The 25,195-nt window shown below is 41.7% G+C and overlaps 1 protein-coding gene and 1 long non-coding RNA gene across 6 annotated transcripts in view; one reads left to right on the forward strand and one right to left on the reverse strand.

Moving 5' to 3' along the window:
* IL15RA (interleukin 15 receptor subunit alpha) overlaps positions 1-25,195 on the forward strand; it is a 40,023-nt gene that overhangs the window by 11,057 nt on the left and 3,771 nt on the right. Inside the window, exons 2-6 of one of the 4 annotated variants that reach the window (XM_070255009.1) lie at positions 14,684-14,878; positions 16,698-16,790; positions 19,104-19,295; positions 20,170-20,202; positions 21,057-21,456. In XM_070255009.1, coding sequence (XP_070111110.1) covers positions 14,684-14,878; positions 16,698-16,790; positions 19,104-19,295; positions 20,170-20,202; positions 21,057-21,328 — 785 coding nt within the window. In that variant the 3' untranslated portion in view covers positions 21,329-21,456. Of the gene's footprint in view, positions 1-14,683; positions 14,879-16,697; positions 16,791-19,103; positions 19,296-20,169; positions 20,203-21,056; positions 21,457-25,195 lie in introns of those variants that run through there. The other 3 variants (XM_023631926.2, XM_070255010.1, XM_023631925.2) reach the window with 3 other exon arrangements.
* Positions 1-25,195, reverse strand: part of LOC138921389 (uncharacterized) — a 40,420-nt gene that overhangs the window by 8,677 nt on the left and 6,548 nt on the right. Inside the window, exon 3 of one of the 2 annotated variants that reach the window (XR_011433924.1) lies at positions 15,635-16,181. The exons of the other annotated variant lie outside the window; for it this stretch is intronic. This is a non-coding gene — a long non-coding RNA (uncharacterized lncRNA). Of the gene's footprint in view, positions 1-15,634; positions 16,182-25,195 lie in introns of those variants that run through there. 2 annotated transcript variants of the gene reach the window in all.

Genomic DNA, 25,195 nt, shown 5'->3' on the forward strand with positions numbered 1-25,195 from the left:
CTATTGTTGCAAGCCCCTCCCAGACCAGATGAAGTGACTTCCAGGGGATTTAAAGGGTTGGCACCCTGTTTGTCCCCCCTCTTCTTTTTCTTCCTTTAGGAGCCAGACACTAAAGACCAGGACTTTCGAAAATAATTGCATATACTGGGAAAACAAGAAAGTGACCATGCAAGCCCAGGGAAAAATTCAGAAAAGACCCGAGAAGACCTTAAGTTTACACTTCAGGCTGACCCTTGGCACAGAGACATCCTGCAACAATAAAAAGAAAATTATAAAAAACAGTAAACCCTGAGATATGGGGTGAACCTGGTTTCCAGATTTACCACATTATTAGATTCAGTTGTCTAGTTTTCAACAAAAAAAAATCACAAGTCATAGAAAGAAACAGAAAAGTATAACCCATTCAAAAGAAGAGAGTAAATCAACAGAAGTTGTCCCTGAAAAAGACCTGATAGCAGATATACTAGACAAAGACTTTAAAACAACTGTCTTAAAGATGCTCAAAGAACAAAAGGAAGATGTGGAGAAGGTCCAAGAAAATTTTGTATGGACAAAATGGAACTACCACTAAAGAGACAGAAAACCTAAAAAGAAACCAAAAGGAAATTCTACAGCTGAAAAGTCCAAAAACTGAAATAACAAATTCACTAGAGAGATTCAAAGGCAGATTTGAACAGGCAGAAGAAAGAGTTAGCAAACTTGATGATAGAACCACAGAAATTATCAAGTCTAAGAAATACAAAGAAAAAAACATGGAAGAAAAGTGAACAGAGCCTAAGGGACCTATGGGACACCATCAAGCAGACCAACATACACATTGGGTGAATCTCAGAAGAAGTAAGAGAGAAAGGAACAGAGAGAACATTTGAAGAAATAATGGCTGAAAACTTGCCAAATTTGCTGAAAGATAGGAATATAAACACCCAGGAAGCTCAACGAACTCTGAACTCAAAAGAGACCAAACCAAGACACACTATAATCAAACTTTCAAAAGACAAAGACAAAGAGAGACTCTCGAAAGCAGCAAGATGGAAACACATCATCATATACAAGGGAACCCCAATAAGATTATCAGCAGATTTCGCATCAGAAACTTTGGAGGCCAGAAGGCAGTGGACCAATATATTCACAGTGCCAAAAAAGCCAAACCTGCCAAACAAGAATCCTATATCTAGCAAAATTGTCCTTCAAGAGTCAGGGAGACATTAACATTCCCAGATAAACAAAAGCTGAAGGAGTACATTACCACTGGACCTGACCTGCAATAAATGCTCAAGGAAGTCCTGCAAGGTGAAATAGGACACAAGACCATCACTTGAAGCTGTATGGACAAATAAAGATCTCATAAAGGTAAATACACGGGCAATTACAAAAGCTAGTATTAGCTTAGCAATGGTTTGTAACTGCACTTTTTTGTTTGCTACATGATTTAAGAGACTAATACATTTCAAGAAAAAAATTATTAGTACAAAAGGTAGTACTATTGTAACTTTGGGTTTGTAACTCCAAATCTTGTTTTCTACATAATTTAAGAGACTATTGCATTTAAAAGAATTATTAGTTTATGTGTCGAGGCACACAATATATAAGGACATAATTTTTTGACATCAATAACAGTGAGAGAGCTGTGAAGTAACAGAGTTTTTTTAATGTTATTGAAGTTAAGCTGGTATAAATTCAAATAGAGTGTTATAACTTTGGAATGTTAAGTGTAATCCCCATGGTAACCACAAAGAAAAGAGCTATAGAATATACACAAAAGAAATGAGAAAGAAATTGAGACATTTCATGGCATAAAATCAACTAAACAGAAAAGGACAGTAATGCAAAAAGTGAGGGACAAAAAAGCTATAAGGCATATAGAATACAAATAGCAAAGTGACAGAAGCAATTTCCTCCTTATCAGTAATTACTTCAAATGTAAATAGGTTAAACTCTCCAATGAAAAGACAGAGATTGGCAGAATGGATAAAAACACATGATCTGACTATATGCTGTTTACAAGAGACTAACTTAAGGTCCAAAGACACAAATAGATTGAAAGGGAAAAGGATAAGAAAAAATATTCCATGCCAAGGGTAACTAAAAGAGAGCAGGGATGCCTATACTAATATCAGACAAAATAGATGTTCAATCAAAAAAGGTTACAGAGACAAAGAAGGAGGTTATATGTTAATAAAAGGTTCAAGATAGCAAGAAGATATAACAATTATAAACATTTATGCAACTGGTGACAGACCATCAAAATATATGAAGCAAAAACTGACAGAAATGAAGGGAGAAATAGACAGTTCCACAATGATATTTGAAGACTTCAATATCCTACTCACAAGAATGGATAGAACAACCAGACAGAAGATAAGTGAGGAAACAGAAGACAAGCAACACAATAGATCATCTAGACATATGCAGAAGACTCTACCCGACAACAGCAGCATACACATTTATCTCGATTTGTATGGGCTATTTTCCAGGTTAGACCATATGATAGGCTACAAATTAAGTCTCAATAGATTTTAAAAAGATAGCTATCATACAAAGTATCTTCTCTGGCCACAATAGGATGAACTTAGAAATCATTTACAGAAGGAAAACTGGAAAATTCACAAAATTGGGGAAATTAAACAACACACTTTTTAAAATTTTTATTTATTTATTTATTTATTTATTTATTTATTTATTTATTTATTTATTTATTTTTGAGGAAGATTAGCCCTGAGCTAACATCTGCTGCTAATCCTCCTTTTTGCTGAGGAAGACTGGCTAACATCCGTGCCCATCTTCCTCTGCTTTATATGTGGGATGCCTACCACAGCATGGCTTGCCAAGTGCTGCCATGTCCGCACCCAGGATCCAAACCAGCGAACCGGGGGCCGCCGAAGTGGAACATGCGAACTTAACCGCTGCACCACTGGGCTGGCCCCAACTACACACTTTTAAACAACCAATAGATCAAAGAAAAAAATCACAAGAGAAATTAGAAAACAGTTAGAGATGAATAAAAACAAAAACACAACATACCAAAACTTATGGGATACAGTAAAAGTGGTCCTAAGAGGGATGTTTATAGTTATAAATACTTACACTAAAAAACAAGAAAGATCTCATATCAACAACCTAACTTTATACCTCAAGGAACTAGCAGAAGAACAAACTAAACCCAAAGCTAGCAGAAGGAAGGAAATAATAGTGATTAGAACAGAGATAAATGAAATAGAGACTAGAAAAACACTAGAGAAAATCAATGAAACCAAAAGTTCGTTCTTTGAAAAGATCAACAAAATTGATGAACTTTTAGCTAGATGGACTAAGAAAAAAAGAAAAAAGACTCAAATTACTAAAGTTAGAAATGAAAGTGGGGTTATTGCTACCAATTCTATAGAATAAAAAGGATTATAAGAGAATGCTATGAACAATTGTACACCAACAAACTGAATAACCTAGATAAAATAGCCAAATTCCTGGAAACACAAAACCTACCAAGAAGGTACGAAAAATTGAAGAGGAAGGAACACTTCCTAAATCATTCTATGAAGCCAGCATTACCCTGATACCAAAGCCAGACAAATACTCTATAAGAAAAGAAAACTACAGACTAATATCCCTTATGAACATTGATGCAAAAATCCTTAACAAAAAACTAGCAAACTGAATACAGCTGTGTGTTAAAAGGCTTATACACCATGACCAAGTGACATTTATTCCTGGAATGCAAGATGGTTCAATATATGAAAATGGATCAATGTGACACACCACATTAACAGAATGAAGGAAAAAAACACACCTTCATTTCAATTGATGCATAAAAAGCACTTGACAAAATTCAACACTCTAGCATGATTAAAAAAAAAGCCAAAAATACTAGGAATAGAAGGAAACTATGGCAACATAATAAAAGCCATATATGAAAACCCACAGAGAACATTATATTCAATGGTAAAAGACTGAAAGCTTTTCCTCTAAGATCAAGAATAAGGCAAGGATGCTTGCTTTGACCACTTCTATTCAACATAGTGCTGGAAGTTCTATCCAGAGCAATTAGGCAAGGAAAAGAAACAAAAGGCATCCAAATTGGAAGCGAAGAAGTAAAATTATCTGTTTGCAGAAGGTATGATCTTATATGTAGAAAATTGTAAAGATTCCACAAAAAACTGTCAGAACTAATAAGTGAATTCAGCACAGTAGCAGGATACAAAGTCAACCTGGAAAAATCAGTTGTATTTCTATACCCTAACAATGAACAATCTGAAAAGGAAATTACAAAAACAATTCTATTTTCCATAGCATCAAAAAGAACAAAATACTTAGAAATAAACTCAACCAACGAGGAGAAAGACTTGTACATTGAAAACTACAAAATATTGCTGAAAGAAATTGAAGACATAGATCAATGGAAAAACAGCCCATGTTCATGGATTGGAAGACTTAAAATGGTTAAAATATTGATACTAGCCAAAATGATCTACAGATTCAATGCAATCCCTGTCAAAATCCAAATGCTGTTTTTTTTGGAAATAGAAAAACCCATCCTAAAATTCATACGGAATCTCAAGGGACCCTGAATAGCCAAAACAATCTTGAAAAAGAAAGCAAAACTGAAAGACTCACAGTTCCTGATTTCAAAACTAACTGCAGTTCTACAGTCATCAAAACAGTGTGGTGTTGTCATAAAGACAGACATATAGACCAAGGAATAGAATAGAGTGCCCAGAAATAAACCATCACATATATGGCCAAATGATTTTGGGCAAGAGTGCCAAGACCATTCAGCTGGAAAAGGACAGTCTTTTCAACAAATGGTGCTGGGAAAACCTGACATCCACATGCAAAAGAATGACATTGGAACCTTACCTAACACCATACACAAAAATTCACTCAAAATAGATCAAAGATATAAATGTAAGACTTAAAACAATACAACTCTTAGAAAACATAGGACAAAAACTTCATGACATTGGATCTGGCAGTAATTTCTTGCATATGACACCAAAGGCACAAGTAACAAAAGAAAAAGTAGACAAATTGGACTTTGTAAAATTAAAAAATCTTCTGCATCAAAAGACTATATCAACAGAGTAAAAACCAACCCATAGAAGGGGGGGAAACATTTGCAAATCATATATTTGATAAGGGATTAAAATCTAAAACATATAGAGGACTCCTAAAACTCAACAACAAAAAAACTTACAACCCAATTCAAAAATGGGCAAAGAACTTGAATAGATATTTCTCCAAAGATATAAAAATGGCCAAAAGCCCACGGAAACATTCTCAATATCATTAATCATTAGGGAAATGCAAGTCAAAACTTCAGTGAGATACACCTCACACCCATTAGGATAACAACTATCAACAAAACAAAAGAATGTAGAGAATTGGAACCTTTGTGTACTGTTAATGGGAATGAAAAATGGTACAGCCACTGTGGAAAACAGTATGGCAGTGCCTCGGAAATTAAAAATAGAATTACCACGTGATCCAGCAATTCCACTTCTGGGTATACACCCAAAAGATCTGAAAGTAGGGTCTCGAAGAGATACTTGTACAGCCATGTTCACAGCAGCATTATTCACAATAGCTAAAACATGTTAGTAATCCATGTGTCCATCAGCAGATGAATGATGGAGAATCAAAATGTGGTGCAGACATACAATAGAATAGTACTCAGCCTTAAAAAGGAAGGAGGTTTTTTAATATGCTACAATATGGATTATGCTGAGGACATTATGCTAAGTGAAATAAGCTAGTCACAAAAAAGACAGACACAGTTGTGAGCAAAGTGTCTTTGCCATTCCAAAGAAATGGACGGTCTTGCACGTAACTGTGTGTGGTGTTTGGGTTGAGGTAGGGGTTCTTCGACTCTCTCTCCCTTCCAAGGTTTCAGAATAACCCACGGCATTGGCTATGCGTCCTCCAGAGGTTGAGAGCTCGACTCTGGGTTCTCACGAGTTCCTCCAGACCCGAGACAGCAATGCTGTCAGCTTCAAAGAGCAGACTTGGCATAAGGAAGGAAAGGGGTAGGTGGGGCAAAGCCAGTCAAGTACACTCCTACCAACTAAATCCAGTCTTTGCCTTTTCTCCTGGCGACTTCGTGTCTCTTGTGTTCTCTGGAGTCATTGATCTGTGGCTGGATGGAAACTGTCCAGTCACTGATGATATAATATTACCTGAGAGGTCCAAAGGTCCAAGGTTGATTCAGGCTCCCGTAGAAGGTGGGAACATTTTATCACAGAGCAGAGTCTAGTGATTTTATGGGACTAACCACTCTGATCTACTGTTAAATGTTTCTAGAGTTGAGTTTTATGGTCATTCCTTCTCACTCCACCCCACTCCTCCATCTCTAAGTATTTTCCCAGCTATGTTAACATACAGCAAAGCCCCAAATGTGCAGATTTAAGATTTTGGTAGCATGGAGTTAAGCCCATGGTACTGCCAAGCTACACACACACACACACACACACACACACACACACAGTACATTTTTGAGAGGGAAGTGGGAGAATTAGATCCAGTTAAAAAGTATTATAATAGAAATTCAGAAGAGCACATCAGGAGGAACCTGTAAGAGGAAAAGTTAGTGCTGTGAAAACCGCAGTTGGGGAAATAATTAAAGACAATTTTCCTGATCAAAAGATAATCTTGGCCTGAGTTGTAGAAGCTCTTAGAGTTTCCTTCAAGAGGAATCCTCAAAGAAGGGGCCTAGGCACCCTCATCAAGTGGTTTTTATTTGGTTACTTTGCTCATTTTTTAACTTATTTATTCTGATATAACCTCAAATGTACAGTAAAGTTGCAAGAATAACACAAAGACCTTCTGAATACCCTTTAACCAGATTCACCAACTGTTTGCATTTTGCCTCATTTGCTTTCTCTTTCCCCCTCTCTATCCATATATGTTTATTGTACATGTGCATTTTCCTCTAAAGCATTTGAAAGTAAGTTGGAGACATCAGGCCCTTTTATGCCAAAATCTTCAGTATATATTTCCTGAGAACAACATTCTTTTACATACCTTCCTAAAAAACACTCTCCCATAATCACAGCACAATTATTAAAATCAGCAAATTTAACCTTGAAACAATGTTATCTAATACTCAGTCCATATTCAGATTTTTTTCAGTTGTCCCAACAATGTCCTTTTTAGCCATTTTCTCCGTAATTCTGGATCTAATCCAGGATCACAAGTTGCATCTAGTTGTCATATCTGTTTAGCCTTTTTCAATCTAGAACATTTCCTCTGCCTTCCTTTATCTTTCTTGATCTTGAAAACAAGTCAACTATTTTTTAGAATGTCCCTCAGTTTAGGTTCATTTTCTATATTTATTAGCATTATTTTGTAAGGAGGGTGTTCTCTTCTCTATTTATTTATCTATTCATGTGTTTATTAGTGCAGACTTAGGGAGTTTTGTTCCATAATCTGTTACTGTGTTTATTTGTTCTGAAATTCAAATTGTCCCAGATTTGGCCAGTGAGAGCCAGTTCAACCTGGCCACTATATCCTTTTGACATGTCACCATCATCATTCGACTACTTCCTTACTTTCTGCTACAAGATATTCCAGCCCATCTTTTGATCTTTCAAAAGATCAAACTTCTCTCCCCGTTCTAGCCCTGGAATCAGCGTTTTCTCCAAGTAGCTGTGGTTCCTTTTAGTGGACACCAAGATCTGGGCACCAAGTACGTTCACTGTTAATATGTCATTGCTTCTAGGCACGGTCAGCGGACAGAGCTAGCACACACACACACTTGCATGTATACATTCACATACACAGATATATGTGTACACACACACACGTGCATACACACACTACAATTACATATTGATACCTCCAACCCCAATTCTATTCGAGCACCACAGGGTACATTCTAGTCATCCCCTCCCCCTTTCCATAGTTGTAACTTCTTCCTCCAACTGGGAGAAACCTGGATTGAATATGTTTTACTCATTGATGACAACTGGTTCCTATAGATTATCATGAAGAAAAGGAGAGATGACAGTGACTTTAGACCTTTACCCTAAGATTTAACAGCAGAGATGGGCTTGGGAGAAAACTCTACAGAAGCTGTGAGCAATCACTGTTTACTCAGTGTCTGTCCCTGCTTCCTTTTCCTTTTGAAATAGAGATTGTCAACTGTGTGCATGGCACATTCCCTGTGAACTCTTTCCTGATCAGTGTGTAAGATTCGTTGCTATAAGTGAATAGACCTGCGACAACCACAGTGTTTGGCAGAGGGGATGTTGAGCTGAGAGGGGAATAATCTGCTATGAATCTAAGGTTAAGAGGAATAAGTCAAGCCAACCAAAGAGGACTGCATATTTACTGAAACCTGTAAGAACTTTGAGTTCTTATACATGCAATAAACTGTCCCACCCACATAGCAACCAGCTCCGCAAGATGACAGATGAGTCACAGATAGCACTAATGTCCTCCCTTCTACTCGGCAGCGATTCTTTATAACTCCTGCTGGCATGGTCGCCATTGTCTTAACTTTTTAAATCCCCTCGAGCAGGAGTTCGCAAAGCTTTTAAAGTGCACCACAAACACTCAAAGTTGAAAACCACCCTCCTGAATGGAGGAGAATGTTTCGAGATTTGGAAGATGAAGAACACTTTGCTGACAAAAATCTCAAACCTGAAAACAGCACAGAAAACGGTGAAGACTGAAAAAAGGCGACGGAGGAGAAAATCAATAGGTTCAGAACATCATTTGAAATTTAAATTGGTTGATAAAACTGAACTTGAGGACTAAAATAAAATATTCTGGGAGGGATTCAGCAAAATGAGGTACAACCCAGAGACCAGACGGGAGAGGGAGAGGAAGGCAATGGAAGTAAACTAGACAGCTAGGTTTCTTCTCTCTTCTATTAACTTTGTTCACAGCAATTAGCAGTAAATACTTGTTTTTAGAAAACTGATAAGTTAAAGTAATGATTATCTTGTGATCTCATTGAAAAAAAAGGAAAATGTTTAGTCCACTATGGAAGCCACGTAAGTGAAAAGAGAACATGGACACTATAAGCATGGAGTGATAAAGGATGGCACAGATGTATATTATGCAAAATACATTATCAGATGTCACTGAGACTTTAAAAGACGAGTCAGTGGTGGGATTAAGAAAAAATCAAACGATCCATTTTCTCTCGTGAGACAAGGAAGACCAAAGTCAAGCCTGGGGTGATGGACACCCTGGGCTGTCATGGCTCAGGTGGGCTCAGGTATGAGGCATGCTGAGACCTCAGTGACAGAGCCTGAAGGAGAGGACTTCCTGAAGGAGGAGGGGAGGGTCAAACAGCCGACCCACTGGCGGGCTGGCCTGTCTGAAGGGCCAGGCACTTTATACTAGATTGTTCTAACAGCATTCTGAACTCAGAGATGGCTTCCTCTGATTTTGATATCTTGAGAGGCCCACCTGGCCAGTGGGACGGGGCGTACGGGGGTCCAGGCGGTGGGAAAGTGTAAGGGGAGTTAGTGTCCCAGTGATTCTGGCAGTCATTCTCTAACATCCAAACCTAAGCCAGCAGCTGGGGAGTGTGGAAAACCAGGGACTGCTCTCTGGAGGAAAAGATGGGCAGGACCAGGACAGAGGGTCCGGGCCCTGGGCCAGAAAGCTAGGGTTTCTAGGCAGAGGCAGCCCAATCCACAGGGAGCAGGTGAGAAGGAAGAGGAGAAAGCTGCTATTTGGGGGCCCACGGCTAGTCAAATCCCACCCCAGATCCTGCCCAACCAAGAGAAGGTTCAGATTGCTGGAAACCAGGTACAGATTCTATTGGGGTAAATCAAACAAGATCGACTTATCTGAAGGATACAGAAGGAAATCAGCACCACCGGAACACCCAGGTAAAGATCAGAGACATTTTCCAGGATGGATGGAGGTTCACATTCCAGAATTCAGAATCCTCGCCATGATGTACAGACTGTGGAAGATGCCCGCGTTTCCCAGCTTCGATCCCCCTGCAGGCCTAGCACACAGACCGAGCTCGCCTCATCCATTTGGGAGTTAGGCCATTCACAGTACTCTCAGGTAGCTAAATCGTCAGACTATCAGACCAGAACTGCCTGGTCCTGGCACATTCCTAAACTCAGATATGAGCATGGAGAACTTCACCAGGTGTCTTGCTAACAAACCATTAGACTAGCTCTGGGGCTTATCCTGCAGAGTTACTGAGCATCTCTCTATAGAGAGAGGCCAGAGAAATGAAATGAATGCACATGATTGGGCAAGCCCCAGGACATTGGTTTTCGCTGTTAAGTTTAACACCAAAGAAAATCTTAGGGTCTAAATCTTATTCAAACCTTTCAACTTCTAATTAGAAGGAGGGGGCAATTTTTAACACAGTTTTACAGGTTAAAGCAAACTTTAATCATCCTAGCTCTGGCTCTTATCTTCTTTTGGCAACATTCTTCTGATAAAATCTATCTTATTTTTCACTCCACGTGTACTTTGTCACATCCACAGTCTGCTGGGAGTGACTTGTGTCTTGTCATCCAAAAACGATGTCCAGAATCCTCCCAGAAGTCCTTACAAAGCTTCTCGGCTTTGATTCTACCCCAAGCTGCCCTGACTTGTCCAGAGAAAGGCAAAAATTCCTAATTCTAGGATCTCCTGCATTTCTCTCCTTCATTTAGCAGGAGACATAGTCCAATAAAAGCACTAAACATCCCACCTTGGCAAGATTTGTCACTCTCTTGCCCTTGGCTCAACCAAGGTTTCTGATTTCCTGTGATAGGGTACTTTAAAATACCCTCTCCCACTTTTTATTATTTTGTATATTTAAAGAGTATAGAACATATATGCACGACTGATATTCTGCCAGTCCTCGTTGGTGTGGCCTTTCATCTGTGGCCAGTGGTCACCCCGCCTGATCCTGGTTCATGCCAGCAGCTATTCCGATTGGTCAGCATCTGAATGGCACTGGTGGTTCAATATTTTGATTTTCACCCCAGCATATATGTAATACATGAAAAGAAATAATAAACGCTCGTGTACACAGCAGCTTAAGAAACAGAGCATTAGAGAAACTTTCAAAAGCATTTTTAACAGGTCAAACATAGGCACCATTAAAAATTCACGGTATGAAAAGGTCCCGTGAAAGGTCGTTCCCGTCATCTCTCTCAGCTGCCTCCTCTCCAGCACTAATCGTTTCTTGTGTATCCCTTTGGAGAGGTTATGGATAGACAAAAAATTGTGTATGGGTATTGTTTCTTCTTTTTTCACTGATGGTAGCACAGGATGCACAGTGTTCCGTTCCTTTTCTTCTTAACCTGACAGTTTATCTTGGAGATCTTTCCACTTGAGTGCACACAGAGCTTCCTTAGTCTATTGCAGAGAGCTGGGCAGTACTTTTTCATTGGACAGCTGCACTGTAATTTACTTAGTCTCTTACTGACCACATACAAGGCAATTTAAAGATACTGGCTATTAGAATCAACCATTTTTTACATATTCACTTCATAAATATGCCAGTATATCTGTAAGGTCTTAGAAATCTTAGAAGTGGAATTGCTGGGTTAAACGGGACATGCAGAAGTGTAACATTTCACAGGTATGCAGATATATCTGTAAGATAAATACTTCAGAATTGTGGGGTCAAAGAGCACATGTATTTAGGTTGCAAACGTGCCCTGTCTAGGGGCTGTATGAGCAATATGAAAGTAACGGTCTTAATCAACTTTGGGCTCTTTTGCAATTTGGGAGTTCAAAATGCTATCTCATGTAGTTTTATTTTGATATTTCCTTTTTATGAATGAGATTGAGTGTTTTTATATATTTAAGAGCCATTTGTACTTTCTTTTCTGTGAACTTCTTGTTTATATCTTTTTCCTCTTTTTCCATGGCATTGGTAATCTTGTTATTGATTTTCAGGAGCTCTTAACATATGAGAGAAAGTAGCCCTATATGATAGGAGGGGCAACATTTTTTCCATTTTGTCATTTGCCCTTTGACTTATGTTGGGTTTTGCCATTTGGAAAGGTTTTTATTTTTATGTAGGCTATATTACTTTTGTCAACCTCAATTACTCTGAGGGTTGCACCAGTTCTGTGCTTGCTCACTGGGCAACTGGTCTTAGTCACAAGGGCAATGGTTCATTTAAAGGCCACATAGAGCAGAAGTTAGCAAACTTTTTCTATAATGGGCCAGAGAGTAAACAATTTAGACTTTGTGGGCCATCTGGTCTCTGTTGCAGTAACTCAACTCTGCCATCGTAGTGTGAAAGCAGCTATCGGTAATGTACAAATGAATGAGTAAGGCTGTTTTCCAATAAAACTTTATTGACAAAAGAAGGTGGTGGGCCCAATTTGGCCCCTGGGCCATAGTTTGCTGACTCCTGGTACAGATGCAATTAGGGAGGCCATCCTACTCCAGTCTGTGAATCTGACTGCCACTATATTTGGTCTCCCCTCAGTCTGCCCTTCTTGGCAGAAAGGTTCGTTTACTCCATTCTCTTGCTGAGTCCCAACTCACCTGCTGAGGTCTCAGCTGCTCAGCAGATACTTATTCCGGTTTCCCGACCTGGAACCAAAAAGCCAGCTCCCCAGATAGTGGTTGGCAGCCCACAGCTGATTTGATAACCTTGGTTGCTGCCCTTTGCCAGCACTCCAGCCGGTGAATCACTCAGCTTATACACACAATTTAATAATGGCGGGGTGGGGGAGTGGGGGGGCCAACACTTTCTCAACACGTCCCTACAAGCTCCAGGATGATGGAAAATGCTGCAGAGGAATTTTCCTCTGTGGGACTTTCCTTCCAACACAGCCCACTTCCAGCCACCTCCACTGCCCCAGGCAAGACTTGGCCTCAGAAACCAGTTCTTGCTCATCAACTCTGCACACAAGAAAACCTAATACTGTATTGAATTAATAGGAAAAAGAGTCTAAAAATCAAACAGTTGTTTCAAGTGGTTAAAGAAAAATCTTACTTTTTAGCTTTAGCTGCAATAGAGCTTTCTGGCATTGGACAGGACCTCATCTTAAACAAGCCCAGGCCAACCATATTGGTTTGGAGGAAATACATTCACTGGGTCCTCACCTTGTAAGAACCATGGACCTTTTTGGTCCATAGAGTATATTATTGGTGCCAAGGAGTATATTATTTTCACTGTTGTCAAGGCCTTAGGAATAGATTCTTTCCCAGAATCCACAGCATTTTACATTAGGTGCATGATAAATAATACCAATTTCATTCATTTTTGCCTAGTGAAAAGGGAAGTTAATTTTTCTTTTTTGCAAATTTTGTTGCTGTTTTTGTTGTTACATAATGTAGAAAAAAAGGCTGAAGTACTCCTGCAACTCATTAAAGTCAAGTTGTCTTTAACATTTCTGTTACACGTTTTTACCTAGGAAAGGAATTTTTCCAAGGATGCAGAAATATCATCAGGACATAAGTAATTAACAAAAAGCTGATAACAAATATGGCCTCCCCAAAATGGAAATGGCCAACATTTAAGTTCTCCTCTTCTTCTTGCCCACACCCTTAGAAACTCGCTTGTGAAACTTATTTCCACAGAACAGAGCTAGAGCCCCATGGCCAGGATTTTAGCTGAGGTTTTGGAGTCTGAGTCCAATTCCAGTTATTACAGAAGTAGAGCCATCTGGGGCAATTCACCTTGCCCTCGTTTCTTCCGATAAAATTAGAAGAATCAGATGAGCCAGTTACACATGTAGAAGCGAAATAGATTGAACTCACTTATATCGGAAGGCCAGACTTAAGCCTGGTGTTGAGGAAGATAATTCATCCATTCGTTCTTTGAACAAGTGTATCCTGAGCACCTACTCTTGCCAGGTATTGCACCAGGCTCAGGGAATACAGTATTGGGCAAAAGAGATGTGGTCCCTAAGCTCGATAGCTCATAGTGCAGATGGTGAAACATACATTCGTTACATCCTCAGCTTAAATACATCTGTGAAAGCAACTATACAGGGAAAGAACACAGAACCACGGGACCTGGCTGACTGTGGCGGTGAGGGAAAGCTTTCCTGAGGAAGAGATTTGGAAATAAGCTGGGAAGGATGGTGGGAGATGGCCAGCCAAGAGTGGGGTGAGGGGAGAGTAGGCAGGCCTGGTGAGTGGCATGAACCAAAGGCCAGTGTGGCCAGGGGGAAGAGTACCTAGAGAAGCAGGCAGGGCCTGATGCAGCAGAACCTTAAAGACCCCCTTAAGGATTTTAGTTTTTATTCTAAGAGCAGCAGGCAGCCAGGAAAGAGCAAAGTCATCGAATATGCATTTCTAAAGATGATGCTGGCTGTCTTGTGGAAATGGACTGAAGGTTTGCAAGGAGAGCATGCAGGGAGACCAATCTAGACGCTACTGCTGTTCAGGCAAGAGAGCTCAGAGGCTTGGTCTGGGGTGGGGCAGAAGAGAGAGTGAGATGGATATCTTGGAGACATATTGAGATTTGAGACTGACAGGAGTGGAGAGTGAGGGAGAAGGGGCTTCCGTGGATGACTCCCCAGTCTCTAGCTATGCTGGACGGCTGGCAGGTAAGGCAAGGCTCTTGGAAGGCTTCCAGATGATGGGTGTCCTTACTGAATATCTCCCACGTGCTTGGGATCTAGGGTGGATCCTAAGGGGCCCCTAGGATAAGCCAGAACCTGGCTATAAAGTTATTGACTACCACCCAAGTATTTCCTGGAGAATGCCTCTGAACAGACTGTTCCCTTCTCCCCTCTTATCTGCACTTTTGCAGGTATCACATGCCCTACTCCCACGTCTGTTGAACATGCGGACATCCGGGTCAAGAGTTACAACCTGAGCTCCAAGGAGCGGTATATTTGTAACTCTGGTTTCAAGCGTAAAGCCGGGACATCCAGCCTGACTGAGTGTGTGCTTAACGAGACCACGAACCTTGCCCACTGGACAACTCCCAATCTCAAGTGCATCAGTAAGTAGACGGCTTGCACTGTCCCTCCACCCCCCTCACCAAGGCCATCCAGAGAGCAGAACTGCAGTGTGGGAAGGTGAACAAGTCCATCTCGAGGAGCCGAGAGATTTCTGTTGAGGTCTGTGGCTAAATAAACCAATGGGCCTCTAAACAACACCTCCGAGAGATGGAAATAGATTGGCTTTGGGGTCACACAATTCTGGGTTCAAATCCTGGCTGTGCCACTACCATACGTGAGACTTTGGGCAAGGGCCTTAACATCTTGGAATCCTCAGTTCCTGACCTAAAAAATGGACCTGATGTCAACATTGTGGGTTGTAGGAGGATTAAGTGAAATCAGGTCAATATTAACTATTACTTCTATCAATGCTTTAAGATTATGGTAGCAAGAGTTTGGTTACAAACCAGAGTGTATGCTCACAGCATGCTTGCTTCCCAAAGAGCTTTCCCGATCTCTCCCTAGGAGACAGCCTGCAGGGAAATCATTGCTGTTCTTCTCTCTTGGTACCACCTGGGGACACCCACAGAGCACACATTCCCTTAGCTCAGTACTCATGTCTGGTGTCTAGCCAGGGGGCTCCAGATCAAGTGTGAGGGAAGGTCACCAGAATCAAATTTCTTTAACCATCCACAACTGGATAACCATGCCAGACGAAGCCAAATAACCTCGGCATGGAAGCCAACAGTGCTATCTCCAGGAACACTGAACTCTTTACTCTAGAAAAATCAAGATTAACTCATGGTCTTCCAAGAGAATTCTGATTTAACAAACATTTATTGCATACTTGGTGCATGTCCAGCTGTAGGCTAGATGCTTTCTCATATAACATCTGTGAAAATTCTCAGCTCCTCTCTGGGGGATGCAGCCCAAAGAGGCTGCTCTGTAGCCAACTCACTCTGCTGTAGGGCTCCTTGAAGAGCAGACTTTCTCCCTGAATTGGCAGTGTTTAGTTCACCCGGTGCCCCTTCCCCCGCCCCCTGCATGACTGTCATGCAGACCTCAGAGGTAGGGCAAGGAGGAAGCCTTCTGCTTGTTGCAGAGGAATTGCTTGGCTGGGGGACACAGCGCCCCATGACATCAAGTGCCAGTGAAGTGATGAGCTGGGTGAGGATGGGTATGAGCAGTAACACTGTGGTGAGAACACAGAGTAGACATCAGGATCTGTCCAGTCCGGGGACCCACTGGAACCTGGAATCCAGGGGCAAAGATAAAGGCTTTCCACTGTAGGGAAAGTTACCATTTCTTCAAAGTTCCAATTCCTTTGGGTGAATGGATCCAGGATGGAGAAGGATGGAGTAGGCTCTGAGCAGGGTGGGTGAGGGGAAGGGAAAGAAGGGGGAGATTTGGAATCAGAGACTTTTAGAAACCAAACACTGGGGGAATCTTTAGGTTTCATCTAGCCCAAAGATTCCCCACCTTATACCACTAACAACGCCTGCCATTACTTTTCCTAACCTCTTGTGCTTTGAAAGATTTTTTTTTTCTGCCAAAAAACCTGAATCTATGGAGTAATCATTTATTTTTCCATGCAAAAGCCAGGATTATAAAACTGGGTTGATATGATTCCAGCCATAAGCAAATGACACTTGATACTTAACTTGAAAGGCTGGAAAATCGTTCGCAGTGTTTGCATTTGCATGGGAACTGCAGATTGGGAAACACTGATTCTGTTTTATTTCTTGTGCTTCTGGCCTATCCTAGGAAGTCAGGTATGTCCATTTTAAATTTACGTGCTTATGTTTTATCATATCCAGTTCTGAAGCCACCCCAGGTTCCACCCGCAGGATCATAAATGCTGTGTGGTTATCCTCTCTCTAGGAGACCCCTCCCTGACTCGCCAAAGGCCACCCTCCACAGTAGTGCCGGCAGGGGTGACCCCAGAGCCACAGAGCCCCTCCCCTTCTGGAAAAGGTAGGAATGTTGGAAACCTTCCAAGAACTGTCCCCTGCTGTCACTAAGGTCCCCGTCCATCCCTCAGATTCATGGACCACCGCTGGAGCTCCCCTGAAAACTTATATCGTAGAACACACTTTTTATTAAAGTCAAGAATAAGAATTTATATTAGCTTAATTTCCTCTTTTAAATCAAAGTTGCTTGAGATGCAAGTTTCGTATGTGCATAATTAATAATGGTTTAAAATCCAGTGTGAACATGCCAGACCAAACGGAGTCGTAGACACCTATCCTCGTCAAGAACCAGGGAGGGTCTGAGGTTTCGCCTGCCTTGCATATTAGCCTGCCAGGGTTTCATGGGTGCCAGGAGGAAACACAATGCTCCTAGATCAGAGACAAAGGACTTTCTTGCACGGCACAGCAGGCAGCAGGAGCACTGGCATGTGCACATCCATTCTCTCATCCCAAAGTCCTAAAGAGGCAACACGGATGGGCCTAAACAGGTGCCGGGACATCCAGCAGGCTGCCTCACAGGATTGGAAACCTGAGCTCAGGGAACCTGAGTCTTCTATCATTGGCGTGCACGTGGCTGCCTCTTGCTGCAGAGGGAGGCGCTGTGTTCATCTTTCAAACCTATTTAAGCATCCTAGAAAAGATAGTCCCGAGGAAGGGCCGTCAGCATCTCTGCTGGCAAGACGTGTGGAACAGTGAGACCCAAGGAGGATTGTCGCCCAACAATCGTTAACTATGGTGGCAGTAGTACAAAAGCATGGCACTAGGCTGCCTATGTTCTGTATTTCCACTGAGTCTTAGGGAATTGTCGATCCCAATTCCCTCAGCACTGTCTTGTTGTTAAGGAAACTTGAAATCTTGGATGCTAACTCTTTTGGGACAAGGCACCCTTATCCTGTGATACTCTTACTTTGCACTTAACTCTTGATTTTTTGTGTCCTATTATCCAGCGTGTGGCTTTTCCCGGCCCTCCAGGCACAGTCATCCTGCTGTCACTGACCGCACTGCTCAGGCACGCCTCCCCTAGCGCGCTGGTTCTTAACTTTGGATGCGCACTGAGATCACCTTGGAACTCTGGTTGGTCTGGGGAACAATCTGGGCATTCGGGTTCTAGAACTTCCCCAGGTGATTCTTAGGTAGCCCAAGGCTGAGAACCACTGCTCAGGGGAGGATGGAGAGGCCAGGAGATTTCCGCCTGGTTAGTTGGTTGACTACACACAGAAGAAGGCAGAGATTGAGGTCCAGGCTCCATTGAAGTGTGGGGTAATTCCAAAACGCCTTTGATTCAAGTCACACTTGGTTCACCCAGTTGATGAGAATAATCAAATGGCCTCTCCCAGCTCTGCCTTTGTGTGCTAAACACTTGGTCAACCGAAACTGTGCCGTTGACAGGAGTCTTTGAGAGTGCAATCTTTGACGCAGGGTGACGTGGCCATAGGCACCTGGTTGGGAATGCTCTGGGAGACTCTCTCTGCAGTGTGCCTGGAGGGCTAGCAGCCTGGGTAGTACTAGGTCTGTGGGAGGCTGTGACAAGGATTAAAGGGCAGGATGACTTCTCACAGCATATGTGGCCGGGAGAGCATGAGAAAGCGGCCCCCGGCATTGTGGTCAGACAGCCAGTGACGCTGGGACCATGGCAGTGGTCTGCTGCTTCCTTCCTCCAGGGCTGCACTTCCTAAGGACCGTATTTATCACAAGGGAAAACCCACGTTTCATGGAAAGAGAACAGAGAAGTCAAGCCGCCACGCCTTACAGTTTGGGAGCGGCCATTTGCCATTTAGGGACAGGAAAGATAAGGACCTAAACACAAGGCAAGCCACCCTCCCTGAGATCGGGGCAAAACCGGGCCACTTTTTCTCAAATACGCTTTGTAAAGTTCAGACGGGTTGAATCTCAGGCTTCCCCTGATTTCAAAAGTTCCCTGCAAACATGTAAAAAAACCCACTAAAATCAGCACCCCAGATGTCTTTGGCGAAAAAATAGTTGCACTCATTTTTTGAGATTAGTTGCTCATGTCTTACATGCTTACTCTAGTAAACAAGCCTGGATCTACCCAAATCTTTGGGGTCTTGAACTTATGTGCACCATGATAAACAACTGTAAATCCTTCAGGGTTCACAAAAGTCCCATGGCCATTCCAGATGGATGAATAGGCTACCCACTTAAGGGATTTGCCTGAAGAGCCGGGGAGCAGTGTGCTGGGGGAGGGCTGGCCCAGGGCAGGCTTACTAAAGTGAGTATTAGGTCCACTCTCCCCTGGAGCTGAGAAAAGACACTGTTCTAAACACTGATGCTCTCCATGTCTTGCACTTTTCTACAGAGCCAGCTTCCACTTCCAAGTCAGACACCACAGTGGCCACAAAGCCAGCTATTACCCCAGGCTCCAGGCTGATGCCATCAAAATCTCCTTCTGCAGCCACCACAGGGGTAGTCAGTCATGAGCCCTCCCAGGCCCCATCTCAGACAACAGCCTTGGAACACACTCCCTCCGTCGCCTCGCGAGAGACGCCAGGTTAGCGCTGGCTTTGCGTACCTTAGGAGAGGTCGGCTCCCCACGTGCTGCTTCTAAGCAGTGGGTGGAGGCCTCGAGCAAGCCGACCGCATAGCATTATGCCATCCAATCCAGAGTCAGGACAACTGAGCAACCCTCTGCCTCCTGCTCTCTGCCACAGCTGCCTTGCTCTGGTCTCTGTTCTCTGTGCTCCACCCTGGCTCAGTCCAGCTAGAAAAGAAAGTACATCTTCCAGATGTGGCATGCTTCACTGTATTAACCTGCATGGCAGAGCCTCTGCTAAGAATCTGAATAACATCTGCCTCCTTCCGATATGGGAGGACACAGGAAGCTTTCTGCAATCTGGAGTCACAATCTATGGGATGGGGGAGCTCTTGGTAATCTGCAACTTCTGTAAGGGCATATTTGATTCTTTTTTTTTTTTTTTTTTTTTTTGCTGAGGAAGATTAGCCCTGAGCTAACATCTATTTCCAATCTTCCTCTTTTTTTTTTTCTTGAGGAAGAGTAACCCTGAGCTAACATCTGTGCCAGTCTTCCTCTAGTTTATATGTGGGTTGCTGCCACAGCATGGCTGATCAGTAGTGTAGGTCCACACTTGGGATCTGAACCCGCAAACCTGGGCCGCGAAAGTGGAGGAGGCTGAACTCAATCAATCACTAGGCCATGGGGCCAGCCCCCATAGCCGATTCTTAAGTGTGGCCCTGCGTCTAAAACAATTAACCTCATTCTTTGCTCAAGCAAGTTTGGTTTTGCCAGCTGTGAATCTCTCAAGGCTTTAAGATGGGAACCAAATTGTCCAGAAATTCTCCTGTGTAATGAGAAATTCGTGCCTTAATAATTAAGCAATGATTAAGCTGCAATCTCTTCTCTGCAGGTGTACATCAGTATAGTTCCAGAGTTGTGACTGGTGAGTATTTTTCTTTGTTCTGGCAATGTTTATGCTCTGGGGACCTCAGTCCCAGGATGCTAAACAACCCTATGCCTACTGTTTATGCTTGCTCTCCCAGCATGGTCACTGACAGCATCCTCTTTCACTCTGAAAAGTGTCTGTTTAGACAATAAGTTACATGATCACCCTATTTATGGAATTCTAACATCACTGTTTATCTTAACATTGGTAGCTTCTCACTGTCAGGCTGCTGATGTGGAAACCAGAGAGTTGACAAAAAGGGCCTCCTCGTTCGGCTATGCAATTCCACTAGGCAGGGCTAGAATTTTGTCCAGAACTTATTAGAAAACCACAAGTTCAGTGCTGCTGTCCTTAAAATGACATTGCTCTTCTGAAATGAAAGAAAATGTCCCAGTGAGTGTGAATAGGAAAATGGAAAAGTATTTGCAAGAATGAAAGTAAAAGATGAAGGGAGGAAAAGAGAGAGAAGAGAAGAGAGAAGAGAAAAAGAAAGAAAGAAAACAGAAGCAGGGAGAGGAAAATGCAAGCAGTAAGAAAGAAGCTAATACCTTCATCCAACAAGTTTTCAATGAGCCAAAAATTCTATAATTTCATATTGCCCATATTATTTCTACTTTCTGTTCACCAGTTTTCCTACTAGAGAATCATTCGTATTTTTGTGGTTATGTTTTATCTGTATCAAGTGTCAACTGGAAAAAAAGCAAGTGGCTGTGGTCAAATCAGCAGTTACTTGATTAGAATGGTTTTAAAAACTATCAAAATATATATGCAAAGGCAAGACATTTTAAAAAGGCTCTCAGGAGGGGGCTGGCCCCGTGGCCGAGTGGTTAAGTTCGTGCGTTCTGCTGCAGGTGGCCCAGTGTTCCCTTGGTTCGAATCCTGGGCGTGGTCATGGCACTGCTCACCAAACCATGCTGAGGCAGCGTCCCACATGCCACAACTAGAAGGACCCACAACGAAGAATATACAACTATGTGCCGGGGGGCTTTGGGAAGAAAAAATAAAATCTTTAAAAAAAAAAAAAAAAGGCTCTCGGGAGAGTATTTTCATGGAAAAACTGTGGCATTTAATGATGAGGACATTGAAACAAAAATATGTTTATCAGTTAAGAGGTGGCCGATAAATAAGGTAGCCAACCTAATTTTTCTCCTTATGTCACATACTACATTAATCTTTCTCCAAAGTTTTAAAATTTTTATTCATTTTTTGAATTGGTAATATTTGCACAGGGTTTAAAAATTAGAAGTTACAAAAGGGATTTATAGTAAAAAGCCCCATCTCTGACTGAAAATCCGCTTGCAGGAAGGAAGCAACTCCCACTGCCAGACTTCTGTGTATCCCCTCAGAAACAGTCAATCTGTAAATAGTACATGAAGGATACAGGATGCCAGACAGTTAGCTATGTTATTTTCATTGTTCTGCACCTTGTTTCTGTTCACTTAATGATATATCTTGGAAATCCTTCCACATCAATACATAAAAACCACCTCATTCTTTTTTTTTTTTTTTTAGAAAAATTAGCCCTGAGCTAACATTTGCTGCCAGTCCTCTTCTTTTTGCTGAGGAAGACTGGCCCTGAGCCAACATCTGTGCCCGTCTTCCTCCACTTTATATGTGGGACACCTACCACCACATGGCTTGCCAAGCTGTGACATGTCCACACCCAGGATCTGAACCAGCGAACCCAGGCCACCAAAGCAGAACATGCGCACTTAACCGCTGTGCCACCGGCCAACCCCCAAACCACCACATTCTTAACAGCTACAAAATATCCCATTGTATAGATTTGCCACAATTTATGTAGCCAACTTCCTATTTAGATAGGTGATTGCTTACATTCTTTGGCTAGATTACAAACAATGATTAATTAGAAAACCTGATATCATTTTGCATGTAGGCAAGTATATCTGTAGGATAAAATCCTACACCTAAAATTTTGGGGCCATTTTTTCTATGTAGATTTTCAAGCAACTATTTTATTACGGGTTATAATCTATAATATGTTTTTCTCAGGTCATGACTTTCACTGGATTAAAATATCAGAGGCGCTCTCCTCAATTCTGAAGTGTAATGTAATAAACATTAACTGAGCAGCTCCAGTAGACAAAAATAGCTCTGTGCAAGGAAATGTGGAAATATGAAGATTTTTAAAAAAAAGTCAATCTTTCATGTTGTAGGAATAAGATTTCCTTCTTTCAGGCTGATCAAGCATAATCATGTTAACAACTGTAAGATCGACCATTAGCTGTCAGCAGAGAGGTGAAAGATAGATTTCGTCATGTATTACTTAAGTTTTTATCTGCTAAGAAGGTTTAAACTAAAATTAAATTCATGCTACTTTTCTAAAACACTTAGTACATTCAAAGTATGTCACATACGACCCTGGCTACCTGAGACCCAAGAGTATGCCCCTATCAGGAACAAGTGGCAGAGATGCTCACTGGCTCGTTGGGCATCAGTGGGTGTTGCTATTTCTCCATGAATAAGCAATCAGTTGATCATCTTTGTAAGAAGATATAAAAGATGCTTTACCATAGCAATCGCTCAGTAAATGTTAATTAACTTAATCTTTTAATCAGCCCACTGATACCACAAATATCATAATTCGGCTTTTTAAGTTATATAGGGGCCAGCCCGGTTAAGTTCACACGTTCCGCTTCTCGGCGGCCCAGGGTTTGCCGGTTCGGATCCCGGGTGCGGACATGGCACTACTTGGCAAAAGCCATGCTGTGGCAGGCATCCCACATATAAAATGGAGGAAGATGGGCACGGATGTTAGCTCAGCGTCAGTCTTCCTCAGCAAAAAAAAAAAAAGAGGAGGATTGGCAGTAGTTAGCTCAGGGCTAATCTTCCTCAAGAAAAAAAAGTTATATAAATGATTATCACAACTTTTAAAAGTTGCCTTTTTTAGTTAACAGAAAATGGTAAGTAGTGAGGAGTTTATTTTTTGGATGGCATTATAACCTGTCATCTTTCATATCTGAAATAAACTTGCTGTAGTTAATGTGATCGGCATTTGACAGGAGCTCTACATTATATCATTCATCTGTTCATTCAACATAAATTGAGTCCGTACCCTGTGCCACGTATGGTCCTAAGCTGCAATAAAATGCAGATTTCTCATTAAAAAGCAGATGGCACTTTAAATGTCCTTCAACTTAATGGAACGTTAACGCTTTAATTCCATCAATTAAATATTTACTGGGTACCTACTCTGAACCCACCACTTACTATGTGCTTAGTACAGTGAGAGACAGAAAAGAAACCACTGCCCATGACGTGGAATATGAATTGATGCTCTTGCTTCAAAATCGCCTTCATCGGTCGCAGGCACACAAGCCCCTACACAATGACATCGGAAATACTACGCCCTGACTAACCTAGTTTGCAGGTATCACTAAGGAATGGTGAATCCCTGTATATCCACAAAGGACATTTCCATCACCCACATTGACTAGTGGCCACCGGCTGTCTCGGCCGCCTTCTCTGCCTTAGACCCGACAGGCACTGTAGGTGGAGGTCAAGGCAGGGAGCTCCTGGCTGTTCTGGCTTCTGGCCTCCTGTGCAATAATCCACTTTTCCTTCTCCTCCCAGACTCTAGCTCTCCTCTCTGCTCTATCTCACCAAATCTCTTTCTCTTCCTTTTTCTCTGATCCCGGCACCTTCTGGGAAACACGAAAGGGTGGAGAACTTAGCAGTTGATATGTGAATCCATTGTTTAGTGACTCTAGTTTCTATTTCTTTACTAAATTTGCCTAAATATAGTTGAGGAAGAGGCTAAGCGTCTGAGTTTAAGCCAAATTGCTTTGAATTTTGTATCATTGGCTCAGGAGCCCTCTTCTTGCTTGAGTTTTTGTTGTTATTAAAAAGAAACAGGAAGAGAAGTATTGTGAAAGTGGAACCATAGTTTACATTAGCTTGCCTTTTCCAATAAAACTCTCCATGTGCAGTAAATGCATGCCAAGCTGATTAGTCAATGTGAAGAAATAGTATAACATCTCTGCTAAAAAATTTTCTGCTTTTTTAGTCATAATGATGATTAATGTTAAGTCTGAAAACAAAACATTTTTCACTAACTTCCTATGTTTTCTGTTAACTTATCCTGGAACAACTTTTCTGTGCTTATTTGTATTGACTTGGGCAGAGGTCGTTTTGTTTTTATAGTTTTACTGTTTCTTCCGATTACAGTATCATTTGCAAAACTACCGAACTTTTTTTAAAAAGAAAGATTATCTACAATTCCACCATTACTGAATACTTTGGTATATATTCTTCAAGACTTTTCTGTGCATGTGGACGTCCACATGGCTTACTGGAGATTATTTTTCGTTGATTTTTATCTCAACCAGCTTTTTTCACTTTAAGATATTGCAGACATCTTTCCATGTTAATAAATATCAATTCACTTCATCATTTTTAAAAGCTGAATAGTATTCCATCCTATGGATGCATCACATTTTATTTAACCAATTTTCTATTGATAAGAGATTTAGATTAACATTTAAAAAATTATTTTAAACAATACTTCAGTGAATACTCTTATATATATTTTCCCATTTCCTTAGAATAAATTCCTAGACGTGGAATCAGATGGTCAAGGGTATGGTCTTCTCTAAGCTTTGCTTATGTTGCCAGTTGCCCTTGAAAAAAGACCGTACCCATTTACACCCCTACCCAGCAGCAACTCTGGCTGTTTCCCCACATCCTTATGTTTAGCCGTTTTTCAGTAGAGGTGCATTCTGAAGGCCAGGCCCCAGGAGATTTATCCGTGCATATGTGGTTGTGTGCTGGTTGTACAGGTGCAGGTCCGAAAAGCTTACAGGTCTAGGAGGCGTATGTCACGCAGGGTCCACAATGAGTCTACAGTTCCCCAGATGGCCAGGGTTGTCATCTTGCACGTAGGGCTGTTAGGTGATTTGCGCAGGGAGATTTTACAATATTGAGACAAATTGGCCAAATCTGCTCGCAGCTTATTATTGACGCAAGTGTT

The sequence above is a fragment of the Equus caballus genome, chromosome 29 (genome assembly GCF_041296265.1).
Source record: "Equus caballus isolate H_3958 breed thoroughbred chromosome 29, TB-T2T, whole genome shotgun sequence".
In the NCBI taxonomy this organism is placed as follows: Eukaryota; Metazoa; Chordata; class Mammalia; order Perissodactyla; family Equidae; genus Equus; species Equus caballus.